Below are 17,599 nucleotides of genomic sequence, written 5' to 3' on the forward strand. Positions count from 1 at the left end.
TTTTAAGCAGAGAAATAGCGTCACTGTATATTTCATAAAGATCAGTCGGGCAACCGAGTAAAGGAGAGCTTAAAGGGGGATTAGACAGAAGGCAGGGTGGGACCACTTAGGAGACTGTCGAAATAATCAAGAAGACAGATGATGAGAGCCTGGTCTAAGGCAGTAGAGAGAGTGAGGCAAAAGAAGGTTCTCCAGTCTGTTTGTTCCTACTTACTAGTTACCAGTTGCCATCGAATTGATTCTGACTCATGGTGACCCTATGTGTGTCAGAGTAGAACTGTGCTTCAGAGTTTCAGTGGCTGATCTTTCAGAAGTAGAACACCAGGGCTTTATTCTGAGGCCACCTCTGGGTGAACTCGAACTGCTGTCCTTTTGGTTAGCATCCAAATATGTTAACTGTTTGCTACACCAGGGACTCCCTGTTCCCTCTCAAAGGACAGTTATACCTTGATATAACTGGTTGAGGAAACTTGAGCTGCCTGCATAGATAACCCAGGGGAAATATGAAGGCAGTACATCCATGAGATGATGTGAAATGTTAGGATAAAAAGGGTTTGAGGGCACAGTGTGGCAGGAAATCAGATATCCCCATGGAGACTGCCCAAAAGCAAACTGATTTGAACTAAAATTTTGGATTTAGGTGGAGCTGGTATGAAACCTTCATTTGGCCTATTTATCAAGCTTGACCTGGAGCAGATATGGAACTAGGGATTTGGTCATAGATTCAAGCAATATTCAGGGAAAGTCTTGGTTCTACTTTTCCAATTCGGTACAATGACTTTAAAACCTGATTTTTCTGTGGAGTGTCTTGATCGCCCTGAGAGACCAATATTGTCTTCATTGTTATAGTAATGGGTCTGCTTTGTGATCCAATGAGCCAAAAGAGTAAAATACCCTCTAAGGGCAAAAAACTTCCCATCTGAGATTTTAACAGCATTGTCTAGTGTTCTGAAAAAGGTAATGAAACTAATGGGGCCTTTAAAGAGAAAATGAGAGAGTGGGGGGAAGAGAGTAGGTGGGACCTATTAAACATTTCTTATGGTGGCCCAGGAAGCCCTGGTGGCACAGTGGTTAAGAGCTTGGCTGCTAACCAAAAGGACAGCAGTTTGAATCCAGCAGCTGCTCTTTGGAAATCCTATGGGGCAGTTCTACTCTGTCCTATAGGTTTGCCACGAGTTGGAATTGAATCCTATCAATGGCAAAATGTTTTTTCTTTTTTTGGTATGCTGACCCAGTAGTTAAGAGCTCGGCTGCTAACCAAAAGGTTTGTGATTTAAATCCACCAACCACTTCTTGGAAGCCCTGTGAAGCAGTTCTACTCTGTCCTGCAGGGTCCCTATGAGTCGGAATCAATTCGATGGTAACAGGTTTGGGTTTTTTTTGATGTGTCCATAGCAGCTAACGACAACATGTTTCAGACACTCTGACAGGTGTTTTTGTGGTGTGGTGTCACTTAAGCCTTACAAAAGTTCTGTGAGGTAAGTTTTATTATTTTATTTTACAGAGGAGTAAACCAAGGCTCAGAAGGGAGCCCTGGTGGCACAGTGGTTAAGTGCTTGGCTGTTAACTGAAAAGTTGGCAGTTCAAACCCATTAGCCACTCCACAGGAAAAACAGGTGGCAGTCTGCTTCTATAAAGATTACAGCCTCGGAAACCCTATAGAGCAGTTCTATTCTGACCTATAGGGTTGCTATGAGTCACAAGTGACTTGAAGGCAATGGGTTTAAACTGAGGCTCAGAAATCAATAATGCCCTCAAGGTCACATAATAAGTCGTGAAGGCAGGATTTGAACTGAGGTCTCTTTGTCTCCAACACTTGGGCTCTTTTCTAGTAACTCATGCTGCCTCCCCATGGACATGGGTATTTTGTTTCCAACCTTATTTAACTTTCTATGTGTGTCATAGCACTTGGATAAATTCTTGAATTTCTCCCACCCAGGTGAGGAAAAGATCCGTTAGCTCCACATTTTTGTTATGGTGTTGTTGTATCCTTCTTGTCCTCTTGAGCCCACAAACAATACCATACACATTGCCCTAGGTTTATTTGACACCCATGCTGTCAAATACCTTTACCGCAGCTCAGATATGTGGGGCAGTCTGGCCTTGGGTTTGAATTGCTCAAGGACTACGCAACCCCATTCGAGCTAAATTGGTCTGGTCAGCTGTTCTTCATGCTCACATTAGTTTTAGATAGTCTATAGGGTTGCCACGAGCTGGAATCAGCTTGATGGCAATGGGTTTTTATGGGTGAAACATACCTGAACAAATGTGACTAAGCTCATATTGAAAATAAACTAAAGCTAGCCAGATTCCCACTGTTTTAGGCCAGAATGAAGTCTTACAGCATTTCCTAACAGCTGGAATCCATCCCCAAATAGCAAAGCATACCTTGGCCTTTATAAACCCTGAAGCCCAGCCAGTTTCTAAAGGACTTCTAGTAGAAAAACACCAAAATATTTCCTAAGAGTGCTTCTGACAGCATAATTTGGAGTTGACTCTGAACCTAAGGGTGAGCTGTGCTGGGCAGACGCCTTGGGCAATACTCAGGCCCCTATGACCTTGTACCTTCGTCTTTTCAGAGCATGAGCTGTCAACCCTAACATGAAAGGAGAAATCCAAGCTTCATATTGCTGAACGGTAGAACTCAGAGTTTTGAGTTTTGGACTGTTCACAACCCCTATAACTAGGCTAGTGGTCTCAGAACATTCTTAATATTATTTCTAACTTAAACTCTGCCTTTTAAATGCACGGTATACCATTTGCTCTGGGCAGGCGGAAACAGAAATTAGTTAAGGGTACAGAAAGACCCACATGTGTTCAAGAAGACCTGACCAGTTTCTCTATGTTATCTGCTTTTTCATTCCCTAAAATAGACCAGCCTAGAGGCGTGGATGAAGAGAGGCTGATCTTATTGGAGCAGAAGCTTTCCCGAGCCAAAGGCCAGATCAACAGCCAACTGCGGCCCTTGGTGTCAGAGCTGGAAGAGAGGGCTCATCGGCAGAGGGGCCACCTCCATTTCCTGGAGACAAGCATAGATGGGATTCTGGCTGATGTGAAGAACCTGGAGAACATTAGAGAAAACCTGCCCCCAGGCTGCTACAACAACCAGGTTCTTGAGCAACAATGAAGCTGGCTATAGAGATTTCTCAACTTAGGTTCTTAGGACACAGATTTCAGAGCTCAGGAGCCAGGTCATGTGGGTGGGGTGGGATGAGGACATTTGAACATGTTGAATGGGCATGTTCAGGTCAACTGGACCTGACCCCATCCCTGAGACTCTGGCCAGGTGCATGTGTTAGTGCACCAGTGCAATACTATTTGCTTCCTGACGCTAGGGAATGAGGCAAATAGCATTGGGTGTGAAACCGATCAAGGACCTAGACCCCAAAGAATAGACAGGATGGAAGGACAAGCTACATGGGCAAATGTTTGCTTCAGAAAAGCCATAAACTGTGAGTCCTGGATCATGGACAAGAGCTGCTGGGTTATAATCAGCTTATTCGTTAAATAATGGGACCAAAGGAAATTGTTTGGACTTTGTCCAGGAATAAAATTCTCCCTAATGTCAGAACAGAGAGTGAAATCCAGTCACACTGTGGCCAGTAAGATATTTTTGTCTTGTACTGTCCAGTGCAAGCTTCTTGTTTACCAGAGGTCCTTCCACTTACCACCCAGTACATAAACATGTACTCCACTTCCAAACTGGACGAAGTAAGCAGTGAAGACCTGTAGGCTGGCCCATTTGGAGCAGGGCTATCAGGTGCCCTGCCACCTTCAAGTTCTTCTGGGCCCAGGAGTGGCATCGTTTCTCCTGATGCTGCCATGGCAACTTAGAGACTGCATTTTTATTAAAGCATTTCCTACCAGCAAACAGCACTGGTGGGTTTTACCAGCAAAAAGCAAACACTGGGAAAGCATTTATTTTGGGGTTTCAATGTGATGGAAAAATGTGGCTTGGACCTTGAAAGGTGAAACTATCTAGAAGATTTATTAACCCTAATTCCATCCCACTCTTTAAACACTAAAAAAATGCACATCAATGTATTTTACCTTATTCTTTCTATCTCTACCTGGCACAGAATGTTCTATCCACACTTGAGCTGGGTAGAATCCATATCCATCCATCCTTCCTTCCATCCATCCATGCATTCATCCATCCTTACAAACAAATATTTATTGATACGTATTGTGTGCTAGGGGCTGGGGGTACAGTGATGACGTCGTCTCTGCCCCTTATAGAGTTGATTGTCTAGTGAGGAAGACAGACATTAAAAAAAATAATAAATTTAAACTTACAAAGCATGTTCATCACAAGCTGTGTTTATTGCAGTAATCCTTGGTTTGCAACCTCTTTTCTCAAAAGAACATATATTGCAAGACACTCCCATGGGGGCACTTGGGTTTTGGCAAAGCTGAGATGGCTCTGGGTTGTGCATACTTCTTGGTACTCCAGCGGTCACTCTGCCCCTTTCCACAAGTGATTGCAACACACTGTTGAGTCATGATAATACCAGTGGGAATTGCTGGAGAAACCAGAGGCACTTCCACCTCCACCTGGAAGACTGGTGCTGCCTCCCCTCTGCATTTCCTTGATTTTTCACGGATGTGCTTTCAAATAAAGAATGATTGTTAGATGCCTGTGGTCAGTTTCTCATTTATTAAACTCTCAGCTTAAAGTAGAGGTACCAAAACTATAGGAACTAAAGTGTCATGGAAACAGCAATGGATCCTAGAGTTAACATCTTCAATTCCTATCCCTGAGCATCTTGTTTTGTCCTTTCTGTTGGGGAGAACACCTCATGAGATTTAACTGGCGCCGTCTCCTAAGGATGAAGAAGGATTTATTTCTGGACAGCCCAAACTGGGTTGGGGGAAAAAATTAACATTTTTGTCCTTTGTCATTAGCTATAAAATGAAGGTAAGAACAATAGTTGTGGTATGATTTCATGCCGTTTAATAAAAAACATTAACCCTGACTGGGAGCCATGGTGGCGCAATGGTTAAGTGCTTAGCTGCTAAACAAAAGGTCGTTGGTTTGAACCCACCAGTGGTTCTGCAGGAGAAAAGATCTGGTGATGTGCTCCCATAAAGATTACAGCCTAGGAGATCCTATGGGGAGTTCTACTCTGTCCTATAGGGTCATGATGAGTTGGAATCAACTTGATGGCACGCAACAATGACAGCCACCCTGACTGGCCATCTACCCCAGTAGCTGAAGAAAGGATTCCACTTCTGTCCACCTTGACCCATAAAATTCTGACAGGTCTGATCACTTTGTTTTGCATTCTGTGGAAGTGTACTTATAAATCCCATCTTGACATACTCAACCATACATCCTACAAATCCCCCCTGCAATTAGTAGCCAGTGCCCAGGTAAGTATATATATTAGAATAGGATAACTGCTATATTACATAGACCCCAAAATTTGCAATCAATCAAACACAACAGACATTTATTTCTTGCTCTCATAACAGACTGGGCGTTGTGGTCGTAAAATGATTCTTCAATGGGAAAGTCATAAGAATGTCTTTCATGACAATGGGAGATGATCCTTGACTAGAAATGGGGAATGGAAAGTGACTCATGGGACTCCCTTGGTGTAGAAATGATTCCCTCATTTCTGAGGACCTGACACACTGTCCCTAAGAAGAGAGAAGGGGCAGATAGTCTAAAGGATGGAGCTCTGGTGGTGCACTGGTTAAGAGCTATGGCTAACCAGAAGGTCACCAGTTTGAATCCCCTAGCCACTCGTTGGAAACACCATGGGGCAGTTCTGTACTGTCCTATAGGGCCACCATGAGTTGGAATCAACTCGACGGCAACGGGCTTGGTGTTTTTGTTTTTCTTTTCTACCAAGGACCTAGCCTCTTGTTTGTGTTGACCTGACTTCACTAAGTCAAGGGAAATTTCCTTCTGATTTCTCATCAGTATTTGTAATGGAAAACACTCTCGTACTTTTCCTGAGAGTTTTCTGATTTATTGTGCTGTTAGTAGACTATTACACACATCATCATCTACTCTGATTCACAGGGATTTCTGTTTGGAGAAGGGTAGAAATGAAACTGCACATAGACTATAACTTTTCCACAGCAGATGTATTTCTTACTTTATTCCAGGATGTGGTTTCTTGTCAGTACTCTTGGGAAGCTGGAGAAGAAGGTAAGAAGATACTTAGCAATGTCCAATGTTTGGACCAAATCTCAAAAAAAAAAAAAAAAATCTCAGGGACGAGGAATATGTTTATCATGTCTTCTTTTAATGTTTTGCATGGTCATTGGAATGTTATGGGTTCTTGCAGTGGTTCAGTTTTCCACCTCGAAAGCATAGATTAGGTTTTCTGTCTGTTTTCTTTATACTGTTGGCTACATGGAACTTCTGAGGAAATTCCAACATCTGAAGCTTACTTATGGGTTATAAGGGCAGAAATTACATGTACATGTACAGTAAAATCTATGAAAGCTGCAACCTGTGTGACGCAGAAACCTGTCAGAGAAGGAAATCTCAAATATTTTCCATTAAAGTGAGTGATAGAAAAGGGTTTAGACTACACCCTGTCAAAGGCAGAAAACTTGTGAGACCCAGAAAAACAAGGCGGTCCTGTTGAGTTCCAGCTGTCACAGGTTTCGTGTCCAGTATATATATTTATAAGTTTATGTAAATCAGCAAATTATATCAGAGTCCTGATTTCAAACTAGCGCGCAGCATTGTATATTCTCAGGACAGAGGAAAAAACAAAAAGTAGTGTTTAGCTTTGTGAGCAAAAACAAAAACAAACCCATTGCCACCAAGTCGATTCTGACTCATAGTGACCCTATAGGACAGAACAGAACTGCCCCACAGGGTTTCCAAGGAGCAACTGGTGAATTCAAACTGCTGACCTTTTGGTTAGCAGCCATAGGCCTTAACTACTATGCCACCAGGGATCCATGAGCAAAATAGCAAACAAATACAAGTAATCAATACATGGAAACCCTGGTGGCACAGTGGTTAAGAGTTCAGCTGCTATCCAAAAGTTCGAATCCACCAGGTGCTCCTTGTAAACCCTATGGGGCAATTCTACCCTGTCATGTAGGGTTGCTATGAGTCAGGATCGACTCGACCGCAATGGGTTTGGTTTTTTAGGTTTAATCAACATGTAAGGCTTACCGTGCACCATTATGACGTGCCACCAAACCCACACACGTACACACAAAGCTGGCTAATTTCAATTGTAAACAAAAACATACTAAGAACCAAAGTGATTTTTAAAAAATTAAGCTGACAACCAAGCAGCTAATCCTTAAATTATTTGGTCTAATGGAGAATTGCTATTTCACCTTCTGAATCACGGCTGTTATTAGCTAATGACAACCGCAATTTAGACCTAAACCAACACAGGATATGTGGTACAGCTAAAGCTGAAAAAATAGTAGTAACAGCAGGATTGAACAATGAACAAATGATTCATTTTTGTTTGTTTACACTTCCTAAACAAATTGTGGCTTTAACAATTGCTGACTTAGTTAAGGTATTTTAAGAGCTCAGACTGCTAACCGGTTCAAATCCACCAGCTGCTCCTTGGAAACCCTACGGGGGCAGTTCTACTCTGTCCTGTAGGGTTGCTATGAGTTGCGAATCGACTTGAGGGCAATGGGTAAGCTATTTAAGTTTTTAATTTTCACTAATATATTTTTATTTCATAAATTACTAATTTTATCAAGAAGCCAGAGTTAACCAACACAGTACAAGACAAATTAGGTAAAATCTAAGATTCCATTTTCAAAAACCGAAAACTTAGCCAGGATTCTCAAATTGGCTAATTAGTCTTCCCTGTTGATAATCCTTGGATAGGCTGTATTTACTTGTATATTACACACATTTCATCAGCAGAACGTCTGCTGTTTGTTTTTTTTTTTTTCACAACTGTTGGCTCCTGTCAAGCAAGACCATAAAGAAAAAGTAATTAGTTCTGCAACTTACAGATAAGGTTCTAGAACAAGACACAGACTCAAGTAGCATTGTCTTATTTATTAACATAATTGAAACATTTGGTGATAAAACTTTTGTCCATGACTATTCTAGCAACAAAATGTTACTCAAAATATTTCACTGTGAAATGGTGTTGCAACTTGAATGTAACTTTTCTTAATGAATTGATTTCCATAAAGCAAATCTTACTCTTAAAATGGCAGATTCAGTGACCAAAAAGTGATTCAAAAAAAGCTTCCCCCTCCCCATGCCAACCCTCAAGACCATTCGAATCAAGCTGAGCTCTGGGCCCTGGGCTTAGAATAAAGAAGGAGAAGGGAAGGAGCCATAACTCATTTCTAACTAACCAGAACGGTCTAATGAGACACTTCAAACTCACACGACAACGAAACCACATGAAGAAATGAGTTTACTAGGCAGCTATAGGAAGGTGCGAACTGGATGAATGCCACGGAGCATATTCATCATCATTACCACAATACGATCCCTAAAGCATGCCGTCCTAACTGGATGAGCTACAAAATCGGTCCCTGTTTCCACCCTTCCCATCTCACCTGTTGGCCCTACTTCAGGAGCTTGGGAGAGATCCTGAGCTTTTCGTATTCTACTAATTTATTTTGCATTATTCTTTTGATGAAGCAAATATAATCACATGCTTCTCTAATTAGTCCCCTAAAAGTGTGTGTGTGTGTATTAGATTGGGGGAGAGTGGATTCGGATTGTTAAAGTACAAGTCGTTTTTCCCTGTAATTCTCTGCCCCTCGCTGTAGTGTGATTAAGTCTTGCTTTCTGCTTAATTCGAACAGAAGTTCTTTTATTCCTTCCGAGAAGCTGGAGCATGAGACTAGAGAATGTTGGGGAAAGGCTGGCAAAGCTGAGACAGGAAGAACGGTGTCTCTAGAAGCTCTAGCTCTGGTTTCAGGCACTTCAGTAAGAGACATTCCCCCTACCCCGTTCCTATGTACATTCAAGGAAAATGAAGCAAGAAGGCCCCAGAGGCTGTCTGGGGGGCGAATGAAGCACCCTCAACAGCACAGACCCCCAGAAGAGCATTACTTAAGGAGAGAGTCATTGACACAAAGGGTTTTCCTCCTGCCTGTTCTTACACATATCAGTCATTTTCAGAAAAAATGGGAGAGACATTTTTTATTGGTAGGCAGGAAATGAGGCTCCAGACCCCTCTTGGCACTCTCATTCTAGCCCATGCCTTTCTCAAGCTCTCTGAGTCATGCCAGCTTTGGGTTGCCCTTTGTAGGAAGGAGCAGGATCCCAGAGGAAGTCAGGTCCTAGAGGTCATCCTGTTGGCACCTTAGTTACCACTTCAACTCTGAATCATCTCTGTGGTGTTGGCTGTGACTGGATCAGAGCCATGATGTCCTGCCCTGGAGAGAGAGAGCTGCTCTGACCTCCCCCCAAGGAAACAAGGAATGGGGCTGGGTGATAAATGGATGATTCTAAGAGAACTGGGGGTTGGCTTTCCTCAAAGGAAAGCTATTTTTAGCATGATTCCTGTGATCCACCACGTTAAGGTCTACCCCATTTCATTCTAGAAATCTACTTCTTCCATTGCCCTACCCTTTTCCTTCATTTATCTCACTCTCCCATCCCATAGGCCTCCCTGCCCCGACACTGAACACGAAGAGCCAGCCCAATTCCTTCTCATGAATTGTGGACTAAATGGCCTTGGCTAAAGACCAGCTGAGTAAGAGTAGACCTAAGAGACAAAACAAATCCAGTCTGTCTTGGGTCTGGTCAAATGGGCCCTCATACCCGGCCTTTGGAGTCTACCTACAAACTCCATGTTCTTGCAAATGCCACATTTCGCCCAGAAAATCTAGCTCCCTGTTTTCCTTTGTATCATTTTTCACCTTATGGCTCTTTTTCCTGGACAAAGTTTCTTCCATCTTTCTCTCTCCAACAATAGTATCATCCTGAACACTTGCTGTGTACTTGTTAGCCTTCCACAAAGCAGTCTTTTCTTGGCTTCAGAGGGTCCATTTCTGGGCTTCCCTGCAAACTGTTGAGAGATCTCTTGATTTCTAAGGAAAACCTAGCTTCCTTGTTCACCATCACGCCCTCTCCTGGGACTGATATGCACAATGCCACATGTGGGAACACCTGGGAGAGACAAAATGTAAGAGAAAGATGCCAGGTAAAGGCTTGGGAAGGGTAGAAACTACATAGTACCTTGTCAGTATCATGGAGAACTGGAGGGAGAGAGACCATGTGGTGCAATGGCCTAAAGGTCACGGAAACAATATCCTCTTCCCAGGTTCCACACTTGCTGTGTGACCTTGGACGAGCCTTTTAATCCCATGGACCTCTGCTTCCTCGTCATTTAAAGGAGAATGTTGGATCAACAGAGCTCTAAAGTTTTTTCCAGTTTTATAAGTCCATGATCTTTGGCCAAACACTAAGACCCAAGAATAGGATCTTTGTTTCCTTCTATGGAGATTATTTCCACAATGCAAGAACAATAACACCCCTCAGGATGCTACTCTACCATGCTCCTATGTAGAATTGAGTTCCTTTTCCTGGAAGCTATCAAAGGTTGCTTCAGAGGTAACAATGTGTGAAGAAGAACGCTGTCCCTGGTGTCATGTCCCAGCCTGTTCCTCCTCGGCCATAACTACCACTAGATTTCTGTCAAAACTATCCTACTGCTTGGGGACTATTTTTCACAGACAACCAGAAACCCAAGAGCCAGAGACTAGCTGAGGGATACAAAGCCCAAGAAAGTAATTTTGGGCTTTCCAAGTAGGACATGTGTGAGGCCTTAACAATCAGAACAGGGCCTGTCAAAACTGTGTTACCAGGGGCAGCAGAGGAATGTGGGAAATTAGGGAGACAAGGGGTGAAACAGCTAAATCCATATGGTTTAGAGGCTCCTAACCACCCTCATGAACTCTCTTCTGTGAACCCACTCCCCTGTCAGACAGATTTCAGCAGGTGGTTACAGTGGCTGCTAGGCTCTCCCAGGCCCTGTCAGAGATTTGGCCCAGTATCCAGAAACAGGACCAAGACACTGATTCACAAGACAGAATCAGCCTTGGGTGCCACCTGTGTTACCTCAGCTAGAGTGGGTGAGAATCATTAATGCCTTACAGAACAACAAACAGTTTTCTCCCAGATCATCCTGGGCTTAAATTATGGCAAAGACGTTTCCCAGCCAAGTGGGCAATAAATAATCACCATTAGCAAAGATCTCTAAGGTCGAGTGGATTCCTAGCAAGTTTTATTTAAGAAATTACTGCATTATCAGAATTTGGCCTTGCTTGTATGATTCTTCTTAGATGCAGGAATGTGCCTAAGTATGGCCCCCAAGGCCTTAGACTGGTGATCTTAAGGTTTCTTGGAAATGTCTGGGCTGGCAGGGAACCCATGCTCTGCCCATCAGCCACAGCCCACATAAGTAAATGTGCACACACCACCAGGACAGGGCTTAAGAAATGAGGATGGAATGGCTTCTTGTGAGCGTAGGTCCAGCACATCAGGAAAATGGTCTTCTGGAACTAAGGAAATGGACACAAATTGTTCTGAAAAACCTTACTATTCCCAGACTTGCCTCCCAGGTTTCAGGTCCTGAAGGTCTCACTCCTAGCCAAAGGCTGTGTATATGTGTTTGTGTGTGTGTGTGTGTGTGTGTGTGTGCGCGCGCGCGTGCTGGGAGAGCAGAGGTGTCTGGGCCCTCGTTACTGGGTGTGACCCTCACACATTTACTGAGTGCTGAGGCTGGCTATGATAGCCTACCAAAGGGAAAGTAATACCACAGAAGTGCATCAAGACTGTAACATAAAGAACCATGGATACCGATTTCATCCAAGTTCTCAGAGGACTGGGAAAAAAAAGAAAAATAGCCCTTTGTGGTAAAGGGCATGCTGGGAAGGCGAGTGCCTGAGCCGCCTCCCCAGAGCATGCTGGGAGGATGGGCACCAGAGCCGCCTCTCTAGAGCATGCTGGGAGACAGACACCAGTACATCTCCAAGGACTGTACTTTCCCCAGCTCCTACCCCTATTCCCTCACCCACCCCAACCTGGAGACTAGAGGAAAGTTTGTTCAAAGATGACTATGGAGTAGTGTATGCCGTGGTTCTCTGCAGGTCCCACACACTGTGGAGGTTAAGTCAGCGAGTGCGGAGAACAGTCAAGATGAGGAGATGGTGAAACAGAGAGGCAGGAGAGAAACAGAGGGACTGACAGAGACTGGAGGGGCAGTGTGCTGGCGGAGGATGTGGGGAGAGTGGAGCAGAGGGCTCTGTAGTCGCTAGCCAGAGGTGTTGATGTACAGCTGGCTCTTGAGGATGTAGTCGATGACTGGCTGGGACAGATAATCCACAACATGGCCGTCCCCATGCTGCAGGGCCAGCCTGGACAAGAAGAAACAGTAGATCAGATGGGTACCCCGTTAAGCAAGTCAGGAGGACTCACCCGCTCACATTCCTTCAGGGAGAGGGACAAACTAGTAAGTTGACACGTGTCTCCCCAGCAACCCATTATCAGTCTCTTCCCTTAAGCTGAATACATGGTATCCATGTTAGGACAGCTATTTTGCCCCCACAATTCCTTCCCCACCCTAGCGACATCATTTCATCCTAGCTCTGCCACTTCCTAACTGAGGGATCTGGGACAAGTTATTTAAGCCCCTCTGCTCTTCTGTTTTTTTCTTCTGTAAAATGAGGATATTTGTGCCCATCTCATTCTGTTATTAAAAGGATTAAATGAGTCATTGTGCAAAGCACTTAGAGAGGTACTAAGCACACAGTAGGCACATTATTGTAAGGTTAGTTATTATGATTTCATTCCTTTGGGTTCCTCCCCATGATGGTCTTATGATGGGAAATGAACATGAATCTCACTGGAGTTCTTATGACTGACCATTTCTTTTCCTTCCTACAGGAGCCCTCCACTGTGAGCTCTGTGGTCATGGAGGGACAGCACGGAGAGGCACGAAGTGCCTCCAGTGACACACTTTGGCTTCTGCGACATTTTGTTCCAGCCTTGGTCTGACTGCTTCCCCTTGTTTCCTCATATGATGGCCCTGGGAGTGTCAGACCCCAAGGAGCTATTTTCGAAAATTCACATACTCTTCAAGATATTTATATTCTAAAAGGCATCAGAGCTGTGTCCTGTGAGATCCTGAGAGGCTGACTCCCTGTCTTCTCTATGGACATACTGCCCTGATTGTGCAAGCGAGGTCCCTAAGTGCCTTCCTATCACGGTAAAACTTCTAAAAAATGTATAAAACAGTGCATTTCCAAATGCTGATCCCAACTTCATCAGAATCACTCAAGAAGCAGACTTGTAGGCGCATCCCCCAGAAATCTCAACTCAGTGGGACTCAATGGGACACAAGAGTTTTTATTTTTGTCTAAGTTCTCATGGTGATTCGGATAGTCAGCTATTTTTGGAACCACAGTCTTCCCGTGTCCACTCATTGTCATTGGATGTCTGCCCTCCCTCCCACTTGATGCTACTCTTGCAAGTGCAACTATAATTGCCTTCCAGGGAAGAAGTCCAATGAACTCATGAGTCCTGGGCTCCTTTGGTTTTTCTGAAATACTTGACACAGATGACCGTGCTCTCTGTCTTTGTAACCACTCCTACTTTGATTCTGGGCCACCACTGCTGGTAGTTTTTGACTGCTCGTTAGCCTTCTTCTAAATGCTGATGTTCCCCATAGCCTTCTCTTCTTGTTGACTCTCCTGTGAGCTCATCCACACCTGTAACTTTAATTTATATTTATATGCCCATGACTTTCAGTTTTACACTTTCAGATCTCTATAGTCCACATATCTGAGCATTCTATTGGGTGTTTTCACTTGGAGTTTGTATTGGAGACTGTTAACTGACCCCTAGTATCCCTCCTCTCCTATTTAGTTATAAGACCTCCTGAGTTGCAGCTGGGCACATGGCTTATTAGCTATAAAGTCTATTTCCCAGCCTCCATTGAGGTGTGGCCATGCAACCGAGGCTGAGCCAGTGGGTTGCAAAGGGAAGTGATATGTGTGACTTTGGTTTATCTTCTTACAGACAAATCTTCTTGCCATGGGCTTTACCTTGCCCTTTCCCTCTGGCTAAGAACAGTCATTGCAACAGCTGCAGGCTCAGAGAGGGAAGCTTCATGGTGAAGAGAAGCCAGAGATGTCAATCCCTCTTGACTATTCAGTAAAGAAAAAACAAAGCAAACCCGCCACCATTGAGTTGAGAGGGAAACAAGCCTTTATCTTATTTTAAAACTCTTGATATGGATATTTTTGTTATGGAAGCTTAGCCTGTACCCTTACTAAGCACCTCAAACTAAAGAATCCAAAACTAAAAAAAAATCCTCCTTCCCCCTCAAAGCAGCTCAGAATAGATAATGGGCTATCCTCTTTTAAAAAATAAATGATTGGGGATAAATAAATGAGATCCAAACAGGAAGCTGACTACTGGAGCAGCAGGTGTTGACCTGAATCCAAAGGTTAGCCTTGACTTAGGAGAGTTATACAGAAACTCATAGGCCTGTTTGGTCAAGTTCTCTCTGGCTGTTTGTCAAACATACCTGCTCTTGGTTGAACTGACAACAGACATGGGATGGTTGATGTCATCCTTCACTACCATGATGTTGTTCTGCAGATAGAGCAGAGAAGGTGGTTGTCAGCGCCTCACACTAAACTCCTCTTGCTCCCTCACTCCTCAGCCTCCCAGACATCTCAGAGAAGGGCCACAGCACAGAGTTATCCCAGAAGGGAGAAGGAGGACTCACTCTGTATTTGCGGAGTATTGAGGAATGGTTCATAATTCGGTCTGTGTCAGCTGCATCCCGGGGCACCACCACGATTCCAAAGTCCCCAACAATCACCTCCATCTGAAGAAACAGAGAGAGGTGGGGGAGGGAAGAAGAGATTGAAAGAGACAGAGAGCCCTTTAGTGAGACCATGACCCCAAACCCCTATCAATTGATTACTTAGCAGGGTGGCGGTATCTTCCACGTAGAACCTCAAGCTTTTGTTCCAAATTTGGCTTCTCCAGCCAGCCCTATCAGTCAGTTCCTGTACATAACAACCCTGGCTCCAGTGTTACTTGAATGAATGGAAACTTTGCCTGGCACACAAGAAGACACTTAATAAAATACTTCTAAACCGACTGAGGAGGCAGTGGTGGTTCAGTGGCAGAATTTTCGCCTTCCATGCGAGAGACCCACGTTCAATTCCCAGGCAGTGCACCTCAAGTGCCATCACTAGCTGTCTGTCATGGAGGTTTGTGTGTTGTTATGACACTGAACAGATGACTAGGAGAAAGGCCTGGAGAACTGCTTCCTAAAAATCAGTCAGTGAAGACCCTATAGGTCACCACGGTCCGATCCTACTGTGCATGGGATCAACACGAGTTGGGATCAACTCCATGGCAGCTAACGACAAAGACTGAGTAAATAAATGTACTCGCACATGTCTGGGCCAGATTTTTCCAATTTCGGAGGCTCCTGTTGAGTTCACAATGCTGTGGGATAACGTGAATGACATATACTCCTTACCTGGTAGGTACCCTTCTGGGTAAAACAGATCCTGTTGCCCAGCAAGCATAGCTCAGCCCTCAGCCCTCTCATAAGAGGGACCGAAATGCCCCTCTGGTCCACTGTGTACAAGCTGCTGTGGGGCTCAAGGGCAATGAAGAGCATGGAAGTGTTTGGAAGGCACTGCCACGTGTAAGGTAGTGATGATACGATTATTCCTTGCGGGGTCACCTCTGAGGCCTGCCTCGGATGGAAGCTGGTGTCATAGTGAGAAATGAAACTTTTTTTTTTTTTTTTCTGATTGTAGAAGAAACACAAGCTTGGAAAGTCCAGGAGGAAAAAATAGAAATCAATTACAATCATACAGTCCAAATGTTAACATTTTAGTGTATTTCTGTCCAGTGTTTTCTTTCAATGAAGTAGGTGTCTACGCCCACAATTGGATTAAACTGCCAAATTGGTAATTTTCCCTGCCTTTATTCCCACTTAGCAGTATATTGTGAGCATTTCCTCCTACCATTAAAAATTATTTTAAAACCTAGTTTTTAACAACCCGTATAACATTTTATTGTTTTACAGTACCGTGATATACCGTGATACGGTAAGCCAATTCTGTATTATGGATCTTATAGTTACCTGTGATTTTTCACAATTACAAATAAAACTTTGATGATGATCTTTATACATAAATCTTTTATCACATCTTTGATTACTTCCTTAGGTTAGGCAGTAAAATAACCAGATCAAAGACTATGACTGGACATATTTCAAGCTCTTGAGGCATATTTTGCCAAGCTGCTTTCTGGAAAGCTTGTGCCAATTTTTATTTTTCAAAGGTCCTGAAAGTTATGGCATTTAATATGATTGGATCTTGCCTGGGCATATTACTATTTAGGTCTTGCCAATTATGGAGCCCAGGTGGGGTGAGGAGAGGAGGAGGCAGGTTATTCTAAGCGGGCAGCTGACTGAGGAAAACATGTCTTTGGAACCCAGATTTTTTCCCATAGTTCTCCAAACAAGTGCCACTAAAACAGACATTATGGACCACTGTGGCCCCTGCTTCTGTATTAGAGAGGATTTCTGATTCTTTGGTGGTGGTGGTGGTGTATATGTGTGTGTGTGTGTGTGTGTGTGTGTGTGTACACCCTTAAGCATTTCCATCCACCTTTACCCACATTTTCCCATTTACTTACAACTGGAGCTAGAGTTGCAACTCATGATGCTGAAATAAAAACATGGCTGAAGGTGCCCCAGGAGGGAAGTTGTGGAGAGGAGTTAAACGCTGGGTGTACAATCCCAGCCTCCACTGGATCATGTCGTTTGGAAAGACACAGCGCATTCTAGAACCTGCTGCGTCTATCAGCGGTGTTCAGACTGGGAAAGCCGGCACCAGGTCTCGAGTCCTATCAGTAAGGAATGCTCAGGAGAGGCGGGGCGGGGAGCTGGTCGATCCAGCTGCTCCTGTGATAATTTTACATTACTGCATTGGGGTTCGCCATTCAGAAGGTAATCTAAGGCACTGGTTCTCAAACTTGGCTGCACATTGGAATCACCTGAGGAGCTTTTAAAACTCTCAGAGCTCCGTTTACACCCAAGACCAATTAAATCAGAATCTCTGGGAATGTGATGGAGGCATCAGCGGTTTTGCCTTTTTTTTTTTTTAAACTCTCCAGGTGATTCCAATATACACCCAAGCTTGAGAACCAGTGATGTTTAAGTTCTGAATTAAAACCCCAGGGAAATTGGTAGGGCAGAGAAAGAGAGAGAGGAAAAAGGAGAATGGAAGGGAAGAGAGAGTGCATCCCAGCTGGTATTTGTGGTTTCTCCTAAACTGCATGGCAACGTAGAGATTTCAGGATTATCTGGTACAGATCGCAGGATGTAGGATCTGCTTTCAGTTTGATTCTGAGAGCTTGAGAGATGTTTCATATGATGCATGAAATAATGGGGCTCTTTAAAGTGTGCATCTTTGTTTAAAGGATGGAAATGAAGGCTTAGGATGGCAGCCAGGCCTCACGGGAGAGCTGCCCTGTGGGGGTGGTATTCATGCAGCTGCCCCTTTCCACTTAGGACCGAATGATCTGAGTACCCAATCAATAACAGTGCCAGGCTGCTCAGTTGGTGGCAAGCAGGTGGAG

General features: G+C 44.0%; 2 protein-coding genes across 4 annotated transcripts in view; one reads left to right on the top strand and one right to left on the bottom strand.

Moving 5' to 3' along the window:
• The window catches only part of LAMC2 (laminin subunit gamma 2), a 78,816-nt gene extending 74,184 nt beyond the window's left edge, over positions 1-4,632 (top strand). For all 3 annotated transcript variants that reach the window (XM_049868099.1, XM_049868097.1, XM_049868098.1), the window contains exon 24: positions 2,874-4,632. In XM_049868099.1, the coding sequence (XP_049724056.1) occupies positions 2,874-3,127 (254 nt within the window). In that variant the 3' untranslated portion in view covers positions 3,128-4,632. The remainder of the gene's footprint in view (positions 1-2,873) is intronic.
• A 3,389-nt stretch (positions 4,633-8,021) lies between these two features.
• NMNAT2 (nicotinamide nucleotide adenylyltransferase 2) overlaps positions 8,022-17,599 on the bottom strand; it is a 201,113-nt gene continuing 191,535 nt past the window's right edge. Inside the window, exons 9-11 of the mRNA XM_049868109.1 lie at positions 14,715-14,816; positions 14,511-14,578; positions 8,022-12,336 (exon numbers count right to left, since the gene is read on the bottom strand). Coding sequence (XP_049724066.1) covers positions 12,234-12,336; positions 14,511-14,578; positions 14,715-14,816 — 273 coding nt within the window. The 3' untranslated portion in view covers positions 8,022-12,233. The remainder of the gene's footprint in view (positions 12,337-14,510; positions 14,579-14,714; positions 14,817-17,599) is intronic.

This window comes from Elephas maximus, chromosome 24 (assembly GCF_024166365.1).
Source record: "Elephas maximus indicus isolate mEleMax1 chromosome 24, mEleMax1 primary haplotype, whole genome shotgun sequence".
Taxonomy (NCBI): Eukaryota; Metazoa; Chordata; class Mammalia; order Proboscidea; family Elephantidae; genus Elephas; species Elephas maximus.